General features: G+C 31.8%; 3 protein-coding genes across 3 annotated transcripts; 2 read left to right on the top strand and 1 right to left on the bottom strand.

Moving 5' to 3' along the window:
- Window positions 1–4,821: 4,821 nt before the first annotated feature.
- LOC137810343 (WEB family protein At3g02930, chloroplastic) lies at window positions 4,822–9,491 on the top strand. The gene is made up of 3 exons (XM_068611555.1): window positions 4,822–5,590; window positions 6,181–6,436; window positions 6,843–9,491. The coding sequence occupies exons 1-3, from the start codon at window positions 5,574–5,576 to the stop codon at window positions 9,150–9,152; spliced, it is 2,583 nt and encodes an 860-aa protein (XP_068467656.1). The 5' UTR covers window positions 4,822–5,573; the 3' UTR covers window positions 9,153–9,491.
- Window positions 9,492–11,570: 2,079 nt separating this feature from the next.
- LOC137810336 (plasma protein) lies at window positions 11,571–16,343 on the top strand. The gene is made up of 7 exons (XM_068611541.2): window positions 11,571–11,771; window positions 11,855–11,956; window positions 12,068–12,182; window positions 12,436–12,551; window positions 14,137–14,325; window positions 14,993–15,135; window positions 15,912–16,343. The coding sequence occupies exons 1-7, from the start codon at window positions 11,650–11,652 to the stop codon at window positions 16,091–16,093; spliced, it is 969 nt and encodes a 322-aa protein (XP_068467642.1). The 5' UTR covers window positions 11,571–11,649; the 3' UTR covers window positions 16,094–16,343.
- A 2,560-nt stretch (window positions 16,344–18,903) lies between these two features.
- Window positions 18,904–21,241, bottom strand: LOC137810335 (transcription factor MYB53). The gene is made up of 4 exons (XM_068611540.2): window positions 21,150–21,241; window positions 20,796–21,063; window positions 19,359–20,036; window positions 18,904–19,101 (listed from the first exon to the last, which is right to left on the bottom strand). Exons 2-4 carry the CDS (start codon window positions 21,053–21,055, stop codon window positions 19,065–19,067), a joined length of 975 nt encoding a protein of 324 aa, XP_068467641.1. The 5' UTR covers window positions 21,056–21,063; window positions 21,150–21,241; the 3' UTR covers window positions 18,904–19,064.
- Between the last annotated feature and the right edge of the window lie 3,171 nt (window positions 21,242–24,412).

Below are 24,412 nucleotides of genomic sequence, written 5' to 3'. Positions count from 1 at the left end.
AAAATATGAGTAACCGTAAACCTAATTTTCCCACACTAATTAAGACAAACATTCCATCGATTACGAAGCATCCAAGGAACATTTAAAGATAAAATATATAAATAAGTGCATTAAAAGTGAATTATAATTGAATTAAACTTCTACTCACTCTTAAAAAAGTTATATTTAAGATATTTTATATAGATATATGTGAATTATGTTTTTTAGTAAAAAATACTCTATAAAAATTATATATATAAACCAGAATGAACAAGAACTTACAAAGCAATAGATTGAAAGAAGAAACGTAAAATATGGAGATTTTAGGGAATTTTTATTATTCTGGTATAGTTTTATTTTTTAATTATTAAAATAAATAAAATTTTAAAAAATTATCAAAATAATAAATCGTACTACTCAACATAATTTAATTTTAGTTAAAATTCGATTATACCTGTCAAAATTGATATAACTTTTTTATATTTCCAAACACGATTTATTTATTACAATAATTTTTTAAAATTTTATTTATTTTAATAATTAAGAGGTATATATATATTACTTTATGTAATTCTTATTATAAAGCGCGTTTTTATGAAAAAATAATAGTCTTTTTACGAGACATTTTATAGTTTCTATGTTCTTTCTATGATATAAAATAAAATTAATTAATTTCACGACCATATATTAAAAAATGGTAGTTAGATTTATTCAATATTTTTTATCTTATACAACACACATGGGTATATTTTTTTAAAATATCCTTAATCATATTTTTTAATTAAAAAAATAATAACATTAAATAAAACTGAGAGTTGAAATTTTGCTCATATTTAACTCCAATGAACATGACCTTTAGTTATAAATGAGTGTTATTGTTCATTAATGAATTATGACAACAACATTTAAAGGATATTAATAATGAGGATAAATGTAGTACACTTTATCATGTTTTCATAAAAAATAAAAAAGCAACTGAATTAATCACTTGTATTAATGTTATAAACTAGTTTTAAATTAGTATCTGAATTAGTTGTTAACTAAAATCTGATAACTAATCAGATACTAATTTATAAATTTTATTAATAATATAATTTTTTTTAATATTAATAATTTGTTTATAATAATATTTAATTTAGTTAAAATATATATTTTTTTAATTAATTTTTATTTAGTAATTTTACTGTGTAATGTTTGTTTGAGTTTTCTAACCTATAAACTCAATAGTATAATAATTAAAATAAATTATAATATACTTCAAAATTTAAGTTAATCTAAATTCATAAAAACTATTTAAACTCTAACAAGTGATTGTGTATTCATAACCACCACCATCACATTCCCACCCACCACATGTTTGTAACAATGCCACCATACAATAATTACGACCCATTGCCAAAAAATAAAAAAGTTGTGCATCTCTACCAAACTCCACCACACTATTTTACCTTAAATCACAAAGTGAGAGCACTATAAGAACCCTTTTATCTTCACCAACAAACCCTTCACCACTTCCTCCATTCATTCACATTTGCTTCAAGTAATGTGTTGATCTTTGAGTAACACTCACAATTAACAATCTTATGGGTTGGGGTTGAAGTTTTGGATTAAAAACTTATGAGTTTTGTTAATGCTAAACAACACTTTAGTAACAATTGACTTACCCAGATCAGAGTCGTTTCCTCGAACAATTGTTGGTGGTTCTGGTCTTCAGCTGTGGTCTTTGGTTTCGATCAGAAGTGAAATACTTGTAAAAGACACTTTGACGCTCAAGTTAGAGTTCGATATTCGGTGATTGGAGTACTAATTGTTGTAATAAATGTGTACATTTGTCTTGTGTGAAATGCATATTTATAACATCATAGTGAATATCTGATTATGGGTCTGGATTAGGAAGAGTTATCGAGTTAATTTTAGTATTATAGTAACATTATGTACCATGATTATGTTAATCATACTCTATCGAGATATGCTTGTTAGGTCTTGAAAACTAGTTTGATCACATCAATGCTAAATAGTCTTTGAGTGATCATCCCGTGTTCAATCTTTAAACAATATGTGTTGGAGATGCCACATCGACTAGAGATTAGAGCCTTTCATTGTATATAAGTGGGTGCAAACCTCAACCCTATGAGTCGGTTTTATGGGGTTGAGTTAGGCTTAAAGTCCACTTCGTAATATGGTATCAGAGCCATTTCGAGTCTATCCTAGCAAGTATTTGTGTTGGACCTATCGTGCCACCCGCTATCGGCCGCTATCGGACCACCCAAAATATATAGTCCCACGCACGAGTTGGCAGTCTCGGCGTGAGGGGGGTGTGTTGGAGATCCCACATTGACTAGAGGTTGAGTTAGGCTTAAAGTCCACTTCGTAATAATATGCACTAAAGTCTCTATGATGATTTAACTCAATCTTAAAAAATCAATTTATAAAATAAATTTTACACTAACCTATATACTATTAAATATTTTTATTCCTAGTCAATATGACCTAATTTATAAACACAATGAATAATTTTTATCTTTATTACAGAAAAATGGAGAGAAAAGAAGATAATGTACAATATTGTGAGTCAATAAAAAGTCTTTATGCACAAAGACATATATTATCTTACTCTATTTGACAGAATAGTCAAAATTGAATTTAATTTTCTTTACACAAACAATGAACAATCTCTTCTGAAAAATAATGATATTCAAATCACATGAGACTATTATAAGCTTTTTAGGAAGACGAAGATGAATATTATAGCTTTTGAAAATACATACAAAATAAAACTTTTAATTTTTTATTTTCTTACTGCAAATCCTTGATGTCCTTTTGTCTTTGGATTATGTTCAGAAACACGATGACTAACTTTTTAACAATATTCATTGCATCCAAGAGTCAAGTGTTTTTATGTGCTTTTAGTTTATCGTCAGGTTGGTACAACAGTCTAATTATATCATGTGCTGCCACATTTTCATATTTTTTAATTTTTAATAGTTTTTTTTCTTATTTTAAAAAATTGATCTTCTTCTGAACACGGATTAAGAGAGTTGTAAGATGAAAAAAAAAAAATCTTAATCAAAATTTGTAGTGTTAATCAATTACAAGCCAAGAAAGGAGGTTTGCGAAGTATTAAGAAGTGTACTTTAAACTTAACTTAACCTTGTAAGCTTATAAAGTGATATTTCTCCCTACTTATATACTTTGAAAGGTATTTTATCTCTAGTTGATGTGAGATCTCTAACACATCCCCTCGTGCCGAGACCAACCAATTCGGTGCATGAGACTATATATTTATGAGTGGTCTGATAGCGAGTTGCATGATAGGCTAAATACAAATAAGCATTATGATATACTCTATATCACTATGATACCAGATTAAAAACTGTACTTTTAAGCCTAACTCAACCTTATAAAACCGACTTATAAGATAAGATTTACATCTACTTACATACTATGAAATGTCATTATCTCTAACCGATATAGGATCTCCAACATAAAGAGTTGAGTCTTTAAAAAATAAAACCGTAATAAAACTTCAAACTTCAAAATAAACAACATATCAGTAATTCATTTAAACAAATTTGAGATTGGATTGGATTGAGTTTAGAATCAATGACTCATTCAAGAGTAACTTCAATTTAATATTTTAAAAATTATATATAATCATTTAATTTATCACATAGTATGATACAATTGGGGATTACTTTAAATGAGTCATTTAAGTTTAGCTTATATTAGATATATTTTAAAAAAATGTTATTTTGATTTTAAACGAATTAAATAAAAGAATAAAATCTTTAATAAAAAATATATGTTTAATTTTAATAATAAATTATAACTATATAGTTTATTATTAAATTTTAACAAAAAATATTATACGAAAAATAAAATTTAAAATTTAAAATAAATCTACAAATTTATAAATATTGAAATTCTATGAATACCTACAAAATTAAAATTTATTTTTCAAAGTTAGTCGTGATTATTTATTTTACTCAATTTTATACATTTAGTATTATTTACTCATTCTACCCAAATCCACTCTACATCCAAATGAGTTTCATTTACGGGGGCTGCTTCTTCTTAAGATGATAACAGGTTTATTGTCGTTTTTCATTATTTATAAGTTACAAGAAAAAATAGGATAAAATATGATAGTTATTTAACTATTTGTTTTTGTTACTTAAAATATAGATTAAATATATTTAAATACTTCGGAGACTCCTCTCAACATAACTATCTGATACCAACACTAATACCATACAACATTCGTAAGATACTACGATACAACATTCGTAAGATACGTATGGACAATATCGGTTAAGTGTCTAATTTAAAAAATATTTGTTAGGTTTCTCACAATTATAGCACGGTTCAAACACAATTTAAGAAAAAAAACATTATTTTTCCAAAAAATTCAAACTGATATAAATTTTTATTATAATTATAAAAACAAGAAACAAATTATTTTATATAATATATAAATCCGTGTCCCGTATCCTATATTTTAGATATTATACATATTTCTGTGTCGGTATTCATATCTTATCAATGTTCATTTTCTGTGCTACATATATTTAAAAAGAGTAATGACATTGACAACACAAAATTTTATAAAACCACATTACAACTTCCAATACTATTATTTTAATATTTTTTTATATTATTTAATTACAAATTTACATTTTATTATATATTTATTTTTAATTACAAATTGTATGTAACTCTAAGAGTCCTAAAACTATCATTTAAAAAAGAGATTGATTATTTGTTTTTTTTTTAAATGTTAAAGCATAAAAAAAGTTGAGAAAAGCAAAAACCATGAATGTTATTTGGTGATTTGAAGTTGACATCACATGTCTCCTTTTTAAAATAATCCAACCTGGCAAAGCAATTGGTAACATGCAGTGGTGTCTGTTTCAAATGAATTTTATGGTTCATGAAACCAAACAGTTTTGTTTTGAAAATTTGGACAGATGCACATGTTGTTGGAAATTGAATTGTGAGTGTATTTAGATTTGGAGCATAAATTGAAAAAAAAGAGTTGCAGGGTCAGTTCCTAATCCCATGGCAGAGTCTCTCTTTTCCTGAAAAGAAGGGTAAGGTTGGAAGACTCTCAGACAGCTCTTTGCCTCTGAAAAAGCTACACATACCTTTGCCTTTCACAGATTTAACAAAACTCAGGGTTACTTTTGTCCTTTCACTTCCCTCACCCTCTCACCACTGCTTCCATTGAAAGAGGAACAAAGAAACAAAGAGGAAAATCAAAATCAAAAGGGTAAAGAGAGAGAGAGAGCATAGCACAGTGTGTTGCTGTGGCTACTCTGGAGACAGGAAAACCAAACCCACTTGTTTGGCTTTGGTTTATGTTCATGTTCTGTAAATTCCTCTTCATCATCTTCCTATTCCCATGATTTCCCAAAAGACAAAAAGAGAAACAAAAGAAAAAGTTTGAATTTTTTTTTCATCTCACTCTGATCCCAAATGTGTTCGGTTTCTTCTTTCTGACAATGTTGGAACTTCACCATTCTGGGTTCTGCAACTGATACTTCAGCAAAGGCAACACCTTCTCACGTTTTGTTCTTACTTGGCCGCTTCCACCAATGGCTTCAAAATCCAGGTATGTCAAGTTCGGTGCTTTGTGTTGTGGGTGTCTCTGTTGCTTTAAGATCTGATGTGGGTTTCTTCTACTTTCTTCCTCGTACGGCCTCGCAGTTTCTCTTCTCTTCTGGGTGGTTTTGTAATTGACGGTTTTGATCTGCTATTTGAAGACATTATGTGGAATGCCCTCTTCTTCATCTGAGTAAATTTCCATGTTTTTTTGGTGTGTGTGCATGGAATTTTAAGATGGGCTTTGCTTTATTTCTATTTTTAGTTATTGTTGAGCCTTGATCTTCTACTGTTCTTGTTGGATTGTGTTTTTTGGTTTGTGATTGCATCGTTGTCTGTGTTTTTGGCCCTAATTCTGGCTTTTGGGTAGCAGTTAATAGCGTGCTATCTCCTGTTTCTCTGGGTTGGTGGTTATTTCTTGTTTGAGGAGTTTGGCTTGAGAATGCGTTTAGATGCTGAGTTTGGTACTAAGAGTTGGTTTCTTAGGCTTAGATCCATCTCTCTGATGGGAGCAAAAATGGCATTTTGTTACTTTTCAGTGTCTTGTCTTTTCATTTCATTCAATGGTGTAGTATGAACCTGACATTGTGAATCTGATAGATCCGGTTTATCAGAAACCCCCAACAAAGCAACTCCAGCCACTCCCAACAAGGCAAGGCCATCAACTCCCAACAAAACCTCACCTGCAACTCCAAGAGTTAGTAGACTCAGCAAAGGAGTGTCCAAACCAGAATCAGAATCACCATCACCTCTGCAAAATTTGCGCCTTTCTGCAGAAAAAGCATCGCCACGATCTTTGAATTCTAAGCCTGTCACTGACCGCAAATCACCAAGACCTGCATCCACCACACCTGATGTAAGTTATAGTAAATGTACTATGTATCCCTTCTTATCTGAGATTAGTCATGTTTGGCTTTATTACTAAATGGAAACTCTTGGGAAGTTGGACTGTTTGCTTCTCCAGTTCTGTTTTTCTTTGAGAATTCTGAACCTGCTAAATTCTCAAGTCTGTTAACAAGTGTATAAAATAAGTAAACGTGAAATGTGTTATCATGTGTTAGTTATGATTCTCATCAGTTATTTGGCATTTTTTTCTTGGAATTTGAATGTTTAGATGATCCATGGCTTGTTATCCATTTGAGATGTGTGGTATGTGATTATTGATAGTTTGATATGGCAAAAAAAGGAAAATCTGTTTAGTCATGCTTTTGCTTTGGTTATCTGTCCTCTGATACATGTTTATTGTGTTCCTTGAATTTCAGAAACAACTTCCAAGAGTTGCGAAGGGTTCAGAATTGCAGGCCCAGTTAAACCTTGCCCAAGAAGATCTAAAGAAAGCAAAGGAACAGCTGATTCAGGCTGAGAAAGAGAAGGCAAAAGCGATTGACGAGCTGAAAGAAGCACAGGTAGTGGCTGAGGAAGCAAATGAAAAACTCAGGGAGGCAATGGTGGCTCAAAAGCGGGCGGAGGAGGATTCCGAGATTCAGAAGTTCCGAGCCGTTGAGTTGGAACAGGCTGGAATTGAAGTTGTTCAGGCAAAGGAAGTGGAATGGCAGAAAGAGCTTGAAAGTGTGAGGAACCAGCATGCTTTGGATGTGGCTTCCCTTCTCTCCACTACTCAGGAGCTTCAGCGGATTAAGCAAGAGCTTGCCATGACTTGTGATGCAAAGAACCAGGCTCTGAGTCATGCTGACGATGCAACTAAAATTGCGGAGCTTCATGTGGAGAAAGCAGAGATTCTTTCAGCCGAGCTGATGCATTTGAAGGCCTTACTAGATTCAAAGCTGGAAACTGAGGCTAGTGAAAACAAGATTGTATCAGAGCTACAAACAGAGATTGAAGCTCTTAATGAAGAACTTGAAAAGGCAAAGGATCATGATGCAAAGTTGACGGAGAAAGAGAATCACATTGAACAGCTTAATGTGGAGCTTGAAGCTGCCAAGATGGCTGAATCTTATGCACACAGTCTGCTAGAGGAGTGGACGAAAAAGGTCGAGGAGCTAGAAGTGAAGGTTGAAGAAGCAAATAAGTTGGAGAGATCTGCATCAGCGTCTTTGGAATCAGTAACGAGACAGTTGGAAGGAAACAACGAGTTGTTGCATGAAGCAAAATCTGAAATTTCTAGTCTTAAAGAGAAGGTGGGAATGTTGGAAATAACAATTGGTAGACAGAGAGGAGATCTGGAGGAGTCAGAGCGTTGTCTTCTTGTGGCTAAGGAAGAGAGTCTTGAAATGTCAAAGAAGGTTGAAACTCTGGAATCTGAACTCGAGACAGTCAAGGAAGAGAAGGCTCAGGCTTTGAACAGTGAAAAGCTTGCAGCTTCCAGTGTTCAGACCCTATTAGAAGACAAAGACAAACTAATTAATGAATTAGAGATCTGTAGAGATGAAGATGAAAAGACTAAAAGGGCGATGGAAAGCTTAACTTCTGCTTTGCATGAAGTATCTACAGAAGCCAGGGATGCCAAAGAAAAGCTATTAGCCAGCCATGCAGAACATGAAAACTACGTGTCTCAGATTGAAGATTTAAAGTTGGTCTTGAAAACCACTAATGAAAAATACGAGTCCATGCTTAATGATGCACGACATGAGATTGACGTTCTTACATGTAGTGTTGAAAATTCCAAGAACAACATGGAATGCTCCAAGGCAGAGTGGGAACAGAGAGAACATCATCTTGTCAACTGCTTAAATCTAACCGAAGAAGAGAACTCATCCCTGGGAAAAGAAATTAACAGGCTGATTAGGTTACTCAAGGAAACTGAGGAAGAAGCTGGTGCCAAGAAGGAGGAAGAAGCACAGCTAAAGGAAAATCTCAAGGAAGTTGAGGCTGAGGTGATCCACCTGCAAGAAGAACTTAAAGAAGAAAAGGCTGAGAACATGAAGTTGAAGGAGAGTCTATTGGACAAAGAAAATGAGTTTCAGAACGTATTTCAAGAAAATGAAGAACTTCGAATGAGGGAATCCACATCTATTAAGAAGGTGGAAGAGTTATCGAAGATGCTCGACGAAGTTACAAGCAGAAATCAGCCTGAGGAAAATGGGGATGTTACTGACAGTGAGAAAGACTATGACATGCTTCCTAAAGTAGTTGAATTCTCTGAAGAGAATGGACATGGTGGAGAAGACTTGTCCCAGAAGGTAGAGCTTTCAGCTGATGAAGAGGGACTTGGGCAAAACTTACAGGAGGAAAGTATTCCCTTGGATGACAAGTCTGAGAAAACTGAATCTCCCAAACCTGTGAATGTGAATGGAAAAGTGAAGGAAGATGCAGACAAAGCAAAAGATGATTCTGTAGAAGCCGAATTTAAAATGTGGGAGAGCTGCAAGATTGAGAAAAAGGAATTCTCACCAGAGAGAGAACCAGAGCCTGAATCCTTTGAAGAGGAAGTTAACTCCAAGAAAGAGGGTGGTGAGGGCTTTGACCAGATGAATGGAGCCTCTTTAAAAGAAAACGTTGATGATAGTGGGAGGAACTCACCATCAAAGGTACAAGTGAAGAAGAAGAAGAAGCCTTTGCTTGGCAAGTTTGGAAGCCTTCTCAAGAAAAAGGGTGGAAGCAATCACAAATAGAACAACATTTTACCTTGGCTGGTATATTGAACATTAAATTGTTTGCATGTATTTGCTTTATGATTTTTGCTTCTTGATGAATAGCTTTTAAAGAATGACTGAGGCATGTAATATTGTTTAGGAGTCTTACTCTAGTCACTTATTTTGGTTGCGGTTCTCCATGTTGACACTAAATTGTATGTGGTGCAATTGTTGTTATTTTTTTGTCCCTTTACTTTGATTCTTCTTGCCCTTCTACATAGATCTCACGAAATCAAGAAGTGGCAAGTTGGATTGTATTTTTATACCATCTTATCTTCATTCCAATGAAACTCTAGATAGAACTTCTGATGTTTGCTACCCCTTTGACATATATATTCAATTTCTCACCACTTTCTACATTGATTTGTTAAAAAATGTTTTTGCATGTTGTATATACTAAGTGGATTGACTCTAAATTATATGTCGAAGCAAAAAAGTTACTACTCTAATGATTGATTCAGCAATTCTGCACATTCTCTGTTGATTGCATTCCCCTCACGAGCCAGTTTTTTCTATACTGAGAAACTGTACTTGCAGAGAATAAAATACTCTGATGAAAAAACCTGTTCAGATTTTAATATTATCTGATGATTTTTCAATTCACGCAATCTTTTCATTTTAAAGGAATCAAATCCTCATGCACGTGCGTGGTTCTTTTTTGTGTGTGAAAAAAAACAAGATCAATGAAACCACAACTTACAGAGTTATAGCATATAAAAGTTTCCTAAAAAATTAATAATCTTCTTTCTTTCATGCATTCTCATTTGTAGATAACTGCAACACACTATCCCAACATCCATTGGTATATCTGAAGAAAACTGTGATATTTTACAAATGAGATAATCTCATATTTTCAACTTATATGAGAGGACTGGTAACATCGTGATTCAAACCATATTAATAATTTTGATGTAGTGAAAATATTTTCCTTCTGAAAAATAACTGTTCAAATTGCTCAACACATTCTCCGGTATATAAAAACCAACCTTCTTATGATCTTCACATTCAGTCCACTACTAGGACAGTTTTATACTATGATAATCAAGTGGCGTAACACATTGCCTTCAATCCTACTTTCTATGAAAGAATCAAACATATAGATATAGATTTCCATGTTGTTTGTGAGAAACTCAATGATCAACTTTTTCATCTCCTTTCCATCCAAATTTGGAATAATAAGTATCCATTATCGAGTTTATGGGAATAGTATTATATGTATCCATAATCAACTCTCGGAAAGAACACCATTTTGTTTTAAAGTCACTCCTTAACACTCCAAAATTCCATCCTCCATCTCCAAGCAAATATATATAAAGCAAAGAGACATAAATATACTCTTGGTCACTTGGAATTAATACTCTTTTGCTTTCCAAAAATAAAGGTGGTCTTGGCTTGGGGTTAACACTGAGACAAAGGTTCAGTTTTTAATCGAATAATAACACAAAAAACCATTAAGATTACAATTGAATCTTTATTTGCAGTGATGCCATTCACACGGGTTGTTGAAAATAACTGTACTCTTTCAAGACTTAAACTTGGCAGACAGATTTTCACCTCTGAAGGACTCTGTACTAAAGATGGTTTCTGTTACCTCAAAAAATCTCTGTTCTGTGCCATGTTTGGGCTATCTGCTTTGTGCAGTGTTTTTCTTTTCTTGTGCTCGCACTCTAGGTATCCACAAAACGGATTTTTATCTTAACATTTTACAACTTTAAATTTCACATAAAAGTATAAATTCAAAATTCTATGTCCTTAATTCTTTTTTTCATTTGATTTTATGTTTTAAAAGTAGCAACCGACTTTTATGTTCTAAACAAATGAATTTGGAGAGTACAACTCAATTAGGACTTCAATAGAAGAGGAATGTCCACCTGCAAAAGACTTTCCGATGCTTAGGTTAGTAGGAGCACACATGATGATAAATTCTTAACAGAGAGTTAAGAGTAAGAGTATATGGTAGAGTTTAGGATGTCCCCTAGAGTCATCACTTATTTATAGGTTTGGTTGAACTCATACTATTAAGAAAAATAATAAATAATTACTATAAGATATAAATGGATTCTACAGTAGTAACCTAGATTGAATGAACGGTTATTGATCTGAATATGTACAATATATATTCATAATTTAATTAAATATGTAATGGATTAAGGAGGAAGGTGTCAGTCAAATGTTGAATCTCAAATTCATTAAAATGAAATCATCAGGTTCATAATTATATTTAAAGTATTGTCCGTTTTGAACATAAAACTCTTTATATTTTTAAAAAAGAAAGATATATATAAATTAACTTTGATCTCGATTTTGAAGTGATGTATAACTATATTAGACAAAATACTAATATTTTATATTAATTTAATGAGTGAAAGAATTTAAAAAGATGGAAAAATAGAAATTGAGAGGTATAAATACGAAGTAGAAAGCTTAGGAGGTAGTCAATGTGGGTGGAAGACCGAAGAAGAAGAAGCAACGAACGATGTGGGTGGAGATTTTGTTCGGTCTCGTCATCTACAAATTGTTCCGACGATTCTTCTACGACGACGACGTTTTAGACATGGAAGGATCTGATTCTTCTGTTCTTTTCTCCGTCGCCGATAGGTCTCTCTCCCTCTCTTTTTCTTCTTCTGTTCATTTTCTCCTATTTTTCTTCTAGGGCACAAATCAAGTTCAATTTTTCTCAGGCTTAAAAAACTCTACGGAGCAAATGTGTATGTGGGTCTTCGAATTCCCGATGCTGACACTGCTTCTCGACAGAGCATTGATATGGTTCTTCTCACCAAACAGTATTCTCCGTTTTCTTTTTCAATCTTTTTCTTATTTTGGCAATGGCTACTACTGTGAGGTTTGAAGTATGGTTTCGTTTTTATTTTGAATTTCAACTTATTATACTGCAGAGAGCTGGTGGTGGTTTCTGTGAAAAACTTCTCAGGAATTTTGACAATTGGAGGCGATGGTAGCTGGCTCTGTGAAAAGCCAGACAAACGTAAAGCAGAGCGTCACCCTGATCCTGTAAGGAACCACTAATTATTATCATTATAATATTCTTATACATGCTGAACACTTGCATCTTTGATTGCCTCATAGAATGCTGTTTCGTAAGATGGCATGAATGAAAACTGGTTTGGATGTTTATTGAATTGTACTATGAAGAGTGGTTTGGGTTTCTTTTTGTTCACTCTTTTATCGAGACTGCTGCATTAGACGTGGAAGAACACCAGTGGATTGCCTAGTTAATGAGTTTGTTTTCTCAAATTATGTACAGGTGGAAGAAGCACGGAAGCAAGCTTCTATTCTCGAATCATATCTTGAACAGAGAGGGGTCGCTCTGCCTGAAGGATACATATGTTGCAAAGTTATACTTCCAAATCCTAAATTATGGTATGATTTTGGATCTACTCGTGATTTCACTTTCTATTATTAGTGCCAAATTCTTCTTCTAATCTTTTTGATGCTGCTCTCTTTTGATTTGTTGTTTGTGATCTTAACAAAAAATACGGTTCCTGCCTATATCATAACTAATCTTGAATCTTGGGTAACTGTATCAAGAAAAACATTTTGGGTAGAACTCAAAACGAGTATTGACTCTTCAGAAACATCATTACTAAGCTATTTTTAATGCTAACTGTGTCATTCTTCTCTCCTCCATTACCATCATCTAGAAAAAAAACATAGCTTCTAAGTTTGCTTGACGAAGACGCTACTCTGCCAATTCAAGAAGTCTAACACCATTGTCAACTGGATCATGCTTCACTCATGTTCCACAACGTGTCTCTTCTGTTCTGTACATTATATTCTTTATCTTTTCTAGACAAAAGTTAAGGGTTGGGATGCATATACACCAAATATAGTTCATTTTGGACCCATTTTGTTGCTCTTCAAAAAAAGGAGTAAAGGAATATGTACATCAATTCCTCTCACAACATGAGGAAAAACATGGTTAGACTAGGTGTTTCAAGGCAAGCTTTTCAGATATGTATCTAGAAGTATACAAGTCACATTAGAAAAAAAAAATTAAACGAAAAAAAGAATGGATACTTTTCAAATATGTACCGAGCAGTATCAGGGAAACAAATTGAAAATGCATACTTGGAAGTGTCCAAAGAGTATCTGTTGGAATTGGCTCATCAGACAAATCAACTGCAGATGTGTCTACCACAAACAGAGAATGATAACGGAGAAACCCACAAACATAGCAAGTAGGTAGCAGGTAAAAATAAGAGGAAGAACTAGAAAGAATCACACTAAGAGATAACATGGTTCAATTGAAGTGTTATTGAACTTCAATCTATGTCCATAACAAAACCCACTACAATTACATATTACAACTCGTAGTTTCTCTCTTACAACAAACTCATTCAAGCACAACTCAAGGGTTAACTTCAAATGATGGTACAAAGGTTATTTATAAAACAATACCAATACAACTAACACATGTGAAACACACCCAGACTAATGAGGAAGACATGTGAACAATGCTTCTAATTACTGAACTGGAAAGTCACTTAGACGGTTTCACTAGTCAGCCCATGACTTCAGTGCATGCTACCATATATGGTAGAAACTGCATATCACACATTGGATGGCCTAGTACAGTTAGACGACCTAGGAACCTTTCTGACAAGATTTTACTAAGCCGATTTTCACAATATTGGGATCCAACATGGGTACAACATTGATACTTGTAATGGACTAGTGACTATTTTACTATTCACATGTTTATGAATTCTTTGCATGAAATGAAGAAATCAATTCTGTGTAATTTCTAGTTAAACTTTTGTATAAGTTGGAAATATGTTAGATAAGTTGCAAATGTTGGTGTATGGTTCAATTACTTGAGAAACAGTATTTTTTACAGGAAAAATGCATCTGCAAATCTAGTCAAAAGCAACTGATAATGTTATCTTACCTCTTTTGCTAATGCATGTCAAAATTAAACAATTAATCTCTTTATTTGTATTTGCAGTACCATTCCTGCAGATGGTTTTCCATCTGAAGTTATTACCCATGATCAATGGATTCAACTGAAGCCAGAAGCAAAGAGCACATTGTCTAGTTGGGTAAAGAGTGCTTTTCGTAGTGGGAAGAAGGATATGCTAGAATCTGTTAATCAGAATCTTGATTTTGTCCTTAGCTCAGCACCAATATGGGATAGGTTAGTCATCATTTTGTACTTGATGAGTCACTGAATTTTAGTAAAACTTATTGCAATTTGATTCTGTTAATAGTGCCTTGACAAAACTTTGGCTTAGGGAAGCAAATATGTCAATCCATTTGTGACCTATCAGATGTTGGCTTGTTAAAAATCTGGTTTCTGCTTGCTTGATGTGTGTCAAAACCAATTCAACCTCAAAGCTCTATTAAGAGAGGGCCCGATGATGGGTTTATGTATGTGTTATCACAGAATTACAAATGATCATGTTAAAGCTAGCTTGGAGCCATAAAGCATAGGCCCACTTAAACCTTCAGCTGGGTTTCTTTTTCTTTATAAAAGAGATTTTTAATACACTGTTATGAACTGACCGATGGACGGTTCCATCTATTTTACTTGTATTTTATTTTGGTGATTTCACTATTTCAGTGCCTTCTTTTCTGTTTGATTTAAAACACTAATATAAGTTGCTTTAGCCCCTACCTAAGCCATGATTTTGGTGCAGCTGAGGAAATTATTCTGTTCAGTTTTTTGGTTAGTTGTGATCTAAGTGGGGTTTAGAAATCAGATGTGCATGCCTTCATAACAGTGTGTTTTGGAGTTTTGTTGGTATAATTTAATATTTACCAAATCATATTTTTCACTTACAAAGAGTTTGTTTGGCTTATAGGGTGGAGCTCAAAGGCAACAAGTATGTATTGGGGGACTTCCAGGAATTTAAGGGCAAACAAGAAGACGTTGAGGCTTTAAGACAAATTAGAAGATCAAAAGTTGGTCGTGTGGTAATCCAAAAGACGAGCATGTTTGGACTGGGTAATCTTTTGGGAATAAATTATGATTGTACTTTTTCCAGTTGTATCTGTGTGCTTAACAGTAGTTATGATATCCTCTATCCCCAAAACATAGTAACAGTAGAATTGTCCTTTTTGTTAAAAGTATATGAATTAAGATCAAGAAAAATCAGGGCATAAAATCAGCGAAAGGCTTGATTTGCTAGAAATTAAAGGACAGCTAAAAACTTGGTTTATGTTTGGTTTTTAACTGGACATTGTACAAAACAAATCAACGGAAGGTACAAGTTTCTGTTTTATTCACAACACCGTCCAAAAGTTAGAAGAAAAAAAAATCCTCTCTGACAGTTCTACTTCCTGGCCCCTTTCTCTTCCTCAATTTTCCTCCTCCACCCTTTCTAGCCCTTTTCTCCCTCAACTGCTTATGTGGTTGTGCTGTGCATTAGCCACCAAACAACAAACAGAACAAAATTTGGGTTGTAATTCAACTACTTATATTGTGCTATTTTAGTTATATTGTCCCTCAATGTGCATCAAACGCATCTTAGCTGATATTTTGAAATCAGGAAAATATGTTTTTTGATCTCTTCATTGCTGATTATTAATCCTGCAGTTCTTCTAATTATGAAGTTGAAATAAATACCTGTGAGACAAATGATCTTCAATAAACCTATGGTTTCAACTGATAATGACCTCTCTCTGATGGGGGGAAAAAATTCATGAAAGCAAGATTTCTATATTTGCATTGATTTGGTCATTGGTTTGCGGTTTCTTTGACTAACTTGGAATGATTTGCAGCTCCTTCTAGGCTTCAAGTTCTATACAGGTTGCGGGACTATAGAAGTGAAGGGGCATCAGAACCGGAGTGGAAAGAAGAAACCGTAAGATCAAGTACCGAGATAATCATTCAGCCTCAAAATGGTTCAAAAGTTCGAAAGTTTAAGCTCTCCTCAGTGAGCTCTATGCTTCTTAGTGCTTGAGGTCAGCCAAACTAAGGAATGGTATTATAGTGATGATTTTTGCAGTCTATTTTATATTCCTATATGCCTCTTCAAGGATTTATATTCTTAAGCTACGTGAAATGGATATATAAACATTACTAGCTTAGAAAATATCAATATAGTCAAAATGTCTTCGACATGGAAGTTACTACTTTCTAACTTTTTTTTTTCGCGAGAATGTATTATGTATATTGTAATATAATGAACAGTTTTTTTGGCTTGAGGTTCATCTTTAACTTTCAGCTTTAGATCTCCCATATAGTGACTAAACATTTGTTATATTTTCCCCTATTGTGAATTGCTTAGAAATATTGCATGTCCCCATGGTTTTGAAAGATCAGTCTAACCCTATTCAATGACAAGATTTAGCATCCCACTGTCTATTTCAGAGTGGTCAATAATTTTATATTAGAATGTGTGGTGATGTGTAAAATTGTTAGAGTGGTAATGAAAGCAGCAAATATCCATACTTTGAAGATTGTTAACTCTTGTAATTGAAGTTAGTCTGCACTTGGAATATGCTCTGCAATTCTGTAGAAGGTGGTAAGAGGTAAGAGGTAAGATTGTTACCATAATTTTGAGAAATTATAATTTGTAAACTGTTTTGTTTATTAAGTTTTTACAAATAAGAGAACTTAAAAGAGATAAAGAAAAATGGGATAAGATGGAAAATTGCGATTAAAAGAAATAAGGAGAATATGAATGGTGTGAAAGTGTATATTTTTTTAAAAAAATAAATAAATATAAGATCTCCAACTTAATAATATTTCTTAAATATAATTTTTCTAGAATACGAAATTTGAAAAGTCTTAAATTATGTGAAATCATTGTTTAAAATACATTTCAAATTTTAGATAAAATAAATATTGGTTGGTTTATCATCTCGAATCCAATATTTGTTTGTATAAAGTTAATTGATAAAGGTTTTTTTATTGTATCATATATTAATATCGTAGAAGTATAAAATTGTTTTTAAATTATATAAAATTTATAGATTTAATATTGTTTACAATTCGACAATTTGGTCAATAAACTTCATTAAATAAAGTAAGTTAAATGAAATTTCCTCTTAAAATATTTAGGTGAATCCCATTCTCATGAAATTTAAATCACTGACAGTGTAAATGAAGCAAAGTGGATTACTTGAAGAAATAATACAAATTTTGGATTATATATTGGGCTTATTGGGTAAGAATGAATAGGATTAGTCTTACCTAACATATAACAAAAACTCTTGACTTTTATATACAAAGATAGATTATGATAAAGCAATAGAAGGAACATCATTTCTACACTAAAATATGTGCTTCCATGTCAAAGGAGAAAACAATTGCATAGAAAAATGGTTAAAGGGCAATGTGTTACAAAATTAAATTAAAATACATAGTATTTGACTAACTTGTGATTCAAATAATAATCCAATAAATCTTTTAAAGAATAGATGATTTTTGTTTATAAAGTTTCATGTTACATATCTGAAACTTGACATCTCAATTTTTAAGTAACAACAATCATCTCCATCTCAATTTTTTAAGTAACAACAATCATCTCCTACTACATGAAAAAAAAATATTACTAAAAATGGATTTACGTATTTTAAAAAGTAATTTAAATAAATAGATATTTTAAATTACAAAACATAAAAATATTTTCCAACAATCTCCTACTAATTTCAAATTTTAAATAAAATAATATAAGAACATTATTAAACTAAAAATTAAGTCATAATTTTCATTGGGGCATAAAATATTAGATTTTAAGTAGAAGGAACATTCCATGTTTCAGTCTTGTAACTAATGGATATGATCTATCACTTAATGTAGAGACTTGACTTTTTTTTAAATATATGTACCTCAACATAATAATTACTACACTCACACAAAATATGAACATATATAGTTAATCATAAGAAGGAGGGTGTCTATTATTATGCAACAAATTTAATTCTATTTGTCTGAAAAAATTATATATAATGGGAGTGACTTATAAAAATCAAGAAAAATAACATAAAATATATATAAAAAAATATTTCCTTTTATGTTCTTAATTCATTTTAGTACTAACAACTTAATTATCTCACTGCATTGACCTAGGAAATATAAATTTATCCATGTAAAAACAAATAAAAAGCAAGCTTATAGTGCACTCTCAAATGCATAATACTTGCCAAATCTTTATCATTAAAATATACAATTACTTGTACTCTATTTTATTACAAATTTTATTTAGATTAGATTGATTCAACTTACGAATATAAAAATATTTTCCAGCACATAATTTTATTAAGAATCATTGAGAAGTTGGACTTGAGATAGTGTCATATAATTTCTTGTATCTGAATATACACACACACACATATATATATATATAATAAAATATAATATAAATGGGTCATTTTCAATATTGTGTCCTAGTTTCTACACAACTAATCATTTATAATATTCACTTTCTTTTTTTCCATTCTTCAAGTTTCAACTGAAGTCTTCATCATTTTATATTCAATTAATTTATTTTCCTTGTGAGTGGTTCAAAGATGTTAGTTTGTGCAGAAAATATATAATGAGACAAACAATAATAAGTGGATTGCAAGCATTTTCTTCATCATACATGCCTTATTTCCAACCATTGACATTTCAGGTTTTAATCATAAAAGTAATACAATAACTGAATATATGTGAAGGAAACCCTACCAACACCATTTTATTTTACAGTTTTATACAAAGAAGATCAACATTGCTGATAAAAAAAACAAAGAAGATGAACATATATAGGGCCTCTATAGTGTGTATGATTTAATGATGAATCTCCATGTTTACATTTCATATACATCAATCCATTGTCAAATAATTCACACAAACCAACCTTATACATAACTAAATTAACAATATTATATGTTTATGTATACATGGATATTATTTCTGTGAAAACTCTCAAATGCCATGCATCTTTTTCATGGGACTGTTGACCATGTCTGGTTAGAATGTTGGCTGCAAATAAACAGATAAAGTGGAAAAAAAATTAGTGTGTGTATATATATATATTATTTACAGAAACCATAATTATTATAAAATTCTAATTTATTGTAAATAATAAGAGTTTTTTATTTAGGTTTGAAGCTATCATGCATATAGTCCAATGAAAGCATAATACAACATTAATTATGCAGAGTATCTTAGTTTATAGTAAGAATATAATATAATATAATAACCAGAAATGGAGATAGAAAATGATTAAACAAACTTACTCTATGAAACCTTTCCAATAAGTTTCTGTTGCATCTTCATCCATGAAATCTCCCCATGTTAACTCAAAGGTGGTGGAACAAGGGTTAGAACAATCCTTTGAGTTTGCATTAACCTTTTCTGCTTCCTTCACTGGGGAACTTTCAGGGGAGGCAGAAACCAGATTTGGAAGAGAATTTGATGGTGAAGGGTCAGCATTTAAGGAACCATCTTGTGTTGGCTGCTGAAGGGCCTCAAAGTTTTGGAAACTGGGGTGCATTTGAAAAAGTGAATCATCATCATGTTGAAGGTTTAGGAGATTAGAGTGATGATTCAACCCCAAAACATCATTTACAAAACCATCTTGCAGTGAGTTTAATGGTGCAAAAGGGTTGAGTGGTTCAGAGTTTGAAGCACCAGTGAGTTGAAACATGTTTTGTTGCAATGATTGGAATTTGGCTAGATTGGAGTGTAGCCTTAGAGCATTGTTTATGTCAGAAGGGTTTGTGAAACTGCTCACAATTTTTGCAGCTGCCAAAATCTGGTGTAGATTGGTGAGAAGGTTTAGGTGATCAGTTCTTGGACGGTGAGTCATTGGATCTAACCCCATTTTCAAAAGCTTTTTCCTCAAATGTGTGTTCCACAGATTCTTAATTTCATTATCTGTTCTTCCTGGTAGATGAGATGCTATAGCTGCCCACCTAATAAACAATGGAAACAAATTTAGAATACTAAAATCATGATCATCACTGATGATATCACTTTGTCTGCATAAATTAACACATATAAAATCTGACATTTAGTCCAACAAGGTTAAATTCAATAGTTTTAGTATGCTGATCATAAACCACAGCGGGTTCTGTATTTGAATTTTAACTCGTTTTTTTAGTTAGTTGTGACAGATAGTTGAGGTTTTCTTGAGGTATCGGTCTTTTGTGAGGATTGAACCACCTCTCACTATAAGAAAATCACTAAATAAAAATCAATTTTAAAAAAAAATAATAATTAGTCACTATATTAATTAAATTAGATATTATTTTAGAGACTAAAAAAATATTGATATTTAAAGTAGTTTTTATTATTCATAAAATTTATAAATTAGTTTTTAAATTAGTATCTAATTAGCTACACGACTTTAATTACTAATTACTTTAGATTCTAAAGTTGGTAGCTAAAATCTCAGTATCTAATTAGATAATAATTTAGAAACTAGTTTATAAATTTTACCAACAATAGAAACTAATTTAAATACCAATATTTTTTTAGTCTTTAAAATAGTAATACAGTGACTAATTATTTTATTTTTTGTCTCGAAAATTAATTTCTATTTAGTGTGTTTATTGTAGTGCCTAAAGTGGAACACATTTAACACATTTTTTTTCTTGCTGATAGAAAAAAAATAGATTGAACATTGTGCATATATGATGAAGAGTAAGCTTTTCTGGAGATTAGTTGATTACTTATTCCCAAGAACTGCATGTAAATTGATGATGAGTTTCTCTTCTTCTTCAGAGAATTTGCCTCTTTTGATATCAGGTCTGAGGTAGTTAGTCCATCTCAGTCTGCAACTCTTTCCACACCTGTTCAACCCTGCAAGCTTTGGCAGAGCTCTCCAACTTCCATGGCCATGCTTCTGAATGTAATCCACTAGTGTTTGATCCTCTTCTGGGCTCCATGGCCCCTTCTTCAAACCACTTTCATCACTGCTTAGTGTTCTCATCTTCACTACTGCATGCAGTAATAGTACTAATTCATCACAAAATAACAATAATATGATTAAAAAAAGAAAGAGAATAGCAAAAGAATCCATGTACCTTGGAAGTGGTTTTGAAGAAGAGGATAAAACTAAGATTTACCACAGAAGTGTTTGTTATATATAAGGTGGCGATATATGCATCATTGTTGTGGTGCCATATTCCAAGTTTGTCCTTTATATAGGACACAAAGTCATATAGATTAGGACCTTCAAGGGAATCACCACAACCTCACTCCTCAAATTAATTACATTTAATTTTACTCATAATAATGTCTAGTTTCATTGGACACCACATCAATACACACATAATTATACCAACTCAATGTGAGCCAAAACTTACGTAATCTTTTTTCCTTTGAAAATCATATATACTTTTTTTTAAGACTTTTTTGAAGGTCGGAATTCCTCTATTATTGTTCTCATTTTCAATTTTCTATGTCGATTCCTTTCGGTTTCTCATTTTCTCGTTTAAACTGAAAATGGTAACTGGTATATGTAAAGACATTTTGACACTTAGGTTAGCAATAATATGTGCAGGTTATAGGTGTTATAGTTGAAATAGCCTCTAATCTTTGAAGCACTTCTTTTAACCTTTTACTAGAGTATCACTGTATGAAAATCATGAAATAGAAACTAATTTTAAAAATAAAAAATAATTAGTTGTTATAGTGACTAAATTAAAGACATTTTTTGGACTAAATAAATTGTTGGTTTCTAAATTAGTTTCTATTATTGTTAAATGATTCCTAAATTGGTATTTAATTAACAACCAAAATTTTTGTTACTAAATTTAGAATCTAAATAATTGGTAGTTAAAATCTTGGTTGCTAATTAGATACCAATTTAGAAACTATTTAACAATAATAGAAACTAATTTAGAAACCAATTTTTTTTAAAATTGCTAAAATGGTCTCTAATTTAGTTACTATTGCAACTAATTATTTTGGTTTTTAAAAATTGATTTTTATCTAATGATTTTCTTGTAGTGTATGTGAGTTACCTTTTGATGTTCGGCACTACAAAAACATTATAAAAATATACCTAATTCGATTATAATCAACAGTTTCCTTGCAAATCCATACCTTATTTTTGTCATTATTCTAAAAAACAGTTATTATATATCTTCAGCACTTCCATTAATTAGAGTTAGTTAGTTAACTAGTTATATTCTCCTTATTTAAATGTTGTGTATCTCTTTCATGCAATTATAACTTATATTCTTTATCAGAATCTCAGGTTTCCTTTTCTTTCTAATGATTTTCTCCTCTTGTTCAATTTTATCTATTTCAATCTTAACCACATTGTTAATGTAAAATAAAATTGATAAAAAAAAATAATATCATTATCTTTCTAAGAGATGCAGATGCAGAAGTTTCCTATACAACACTCATATGTCCATTTTTTTTGGATTTTTGTGCAAATTCTTGTGGTATATAGATGTTGACGTTGTGAACAGGTATTGCAAATTTAGTAAACCGGTAAAATTTTCTTTAGGTTTGACATAAGCGGATTCAAAAGTGAGTTTTTGTGAGATTTGTTTGTGGGTGAGGGAATTTGATTAATAAATGTGTTTGTGAATTTCTGAATGTATTAGAGAATGATTTGTTTGTATTGATTATAAGGACCCTAATAGAGTGGATGGCGATTTCTTTTCATGTGATTTACCATTCCTTTCAATCTTGATGATTGATTTGCTAGTCTGTAGAGTTTGAAGAATGTTTGTATGTCAGGTGTTGAACAGGTTGGCTTTGGTCACTTTCCGTATAAAAGTTGAGATATATCCTGAAGTGTTTGTATAAGGATTGAATCACTCGAACCGTCTCATTTTATTTTATTTATTATTTACTGATAAAAGAAAAACCTTATCCAATCAACCTTCTTTCCCTTCATAATTTGACTTTATTTAATTTGTGGTCTAAAACAAAGTAGCAAGACTAGCTAGTGGAGTCAACATAAGTGGAGAGATTTTGTTTTATGTATGTAGAAGGGAGGAAAATGATGAATTAGAAAGTGAAAAGAAGATGAAAAATTGAAGAGTAGAGAAGGATAGATGTATGAGTAAGACGTTGACTTGTCCAAGAAGAACAAGGCAGATGTATGCGTATGGTTAGGGCAACATATTCCAAACACTGAGATAAGAGACAAACACATCACAAACAGCAACGAACTTCAACTACCACCTGGGGTTGGTTTCCACGTGGCAATCATTTAGTGACTGTTGAACTCACTTTTCATTGCCCAATCACACAAGAAACTTCCTAACTTCAAACCAGTTTTTGTTTTAACCTATTTTTAATCATTTGTGTTTCGTGTCATGCAACTCAATGGATGCAAAACTGCATTCAACATATATATACATATATCAGAAGCATGCAATATGATGAGATTATTGCGAATGAACAACTAGTATTGGCATGTGTTTGATAAAAAAATCTGCATAATATGTAAAAGAATGGTGAATGGTAGATGGAGCAGCCTTTTATTCAATCTTGTTAGGTAGTAAAAGTGAAAAATGATTACGTATTTGCATCCCACCACTATGTATTTAAAAATGAAGTATTCATGACTTCAATTGGAAAAACAAATATAATGTTTTTCTGGTCTAATCTTTATTTAATTAGTTCTAATATAACTTTTAGGTGAGAGTGGGAATAAGAAAGTGATTCTCTCAGACAACAGAAGCATGCTAAAGGTTAAAACGCCGTTGATTTTAATTTGCTTTTTTTTAATATCTGAGTTACCAAAATTTTCACAATATCGAAACCCTAATGGCGTTGAAAGAAAGCTTTTGCATCATTATCTTTTTAGATATATTAAACACTCAAAAGTAAGGGAATCCTCAACTAATTTCCAGTGTCTCCACAGCAACAAAGTCATTTGCCTTTTACGAAACAATGTAAGGGTTTTATTTTCTTGCACCCTCTTTAGTTTTTTACACCTTCCCATAGCTTGTTAAATATTTGAACCAGACATAAAATATTCCACTTCATAAACCATCATGTCTAAAATGCATTTTTAAGGGAATAAATTTTGTAAAATGATTTAGACAAAAATCACGAGGGATGTTAAAGCGATGAGATTTTATAATTTCTGGTAGTACGTGCAGAGTTATCGATTTGTCTGATCCAAGTGTTATGAATGGGTGGGTTTGGAGTCAAAAAAATTATCGAGAAAAGTAAAGTTGTTAATTGAATCTGATTGTACTTATTGATAGCAGTTATAGGAGAAACTGTGAAAGCAAAGAAATAAGAAAATTTTAAAAAATGAGTAATTGACTAGACGGAAATTTTCTTGATAGCGCAGTTGAATGTTTGATCATGG

Source organism: Phaseolus vulgaris, chromosome 2 (genome assembly GCF_051622355.1).
Source record: "Phaseolus vulgaris cultivar YP4 chromosome 2, ASM5162235v1, whole genome shotgun sequence".
Taxonomy (NCBI): Eukaryota; Viridiplantae; Streptophyta; class Magnoliopsida; order Fabales; family Fabaceae; genus Phaseolus; species Phaseolus vulgaris.
This window is presented reverse-complemented; position numbering and strand designations above follow the sequence as displayed.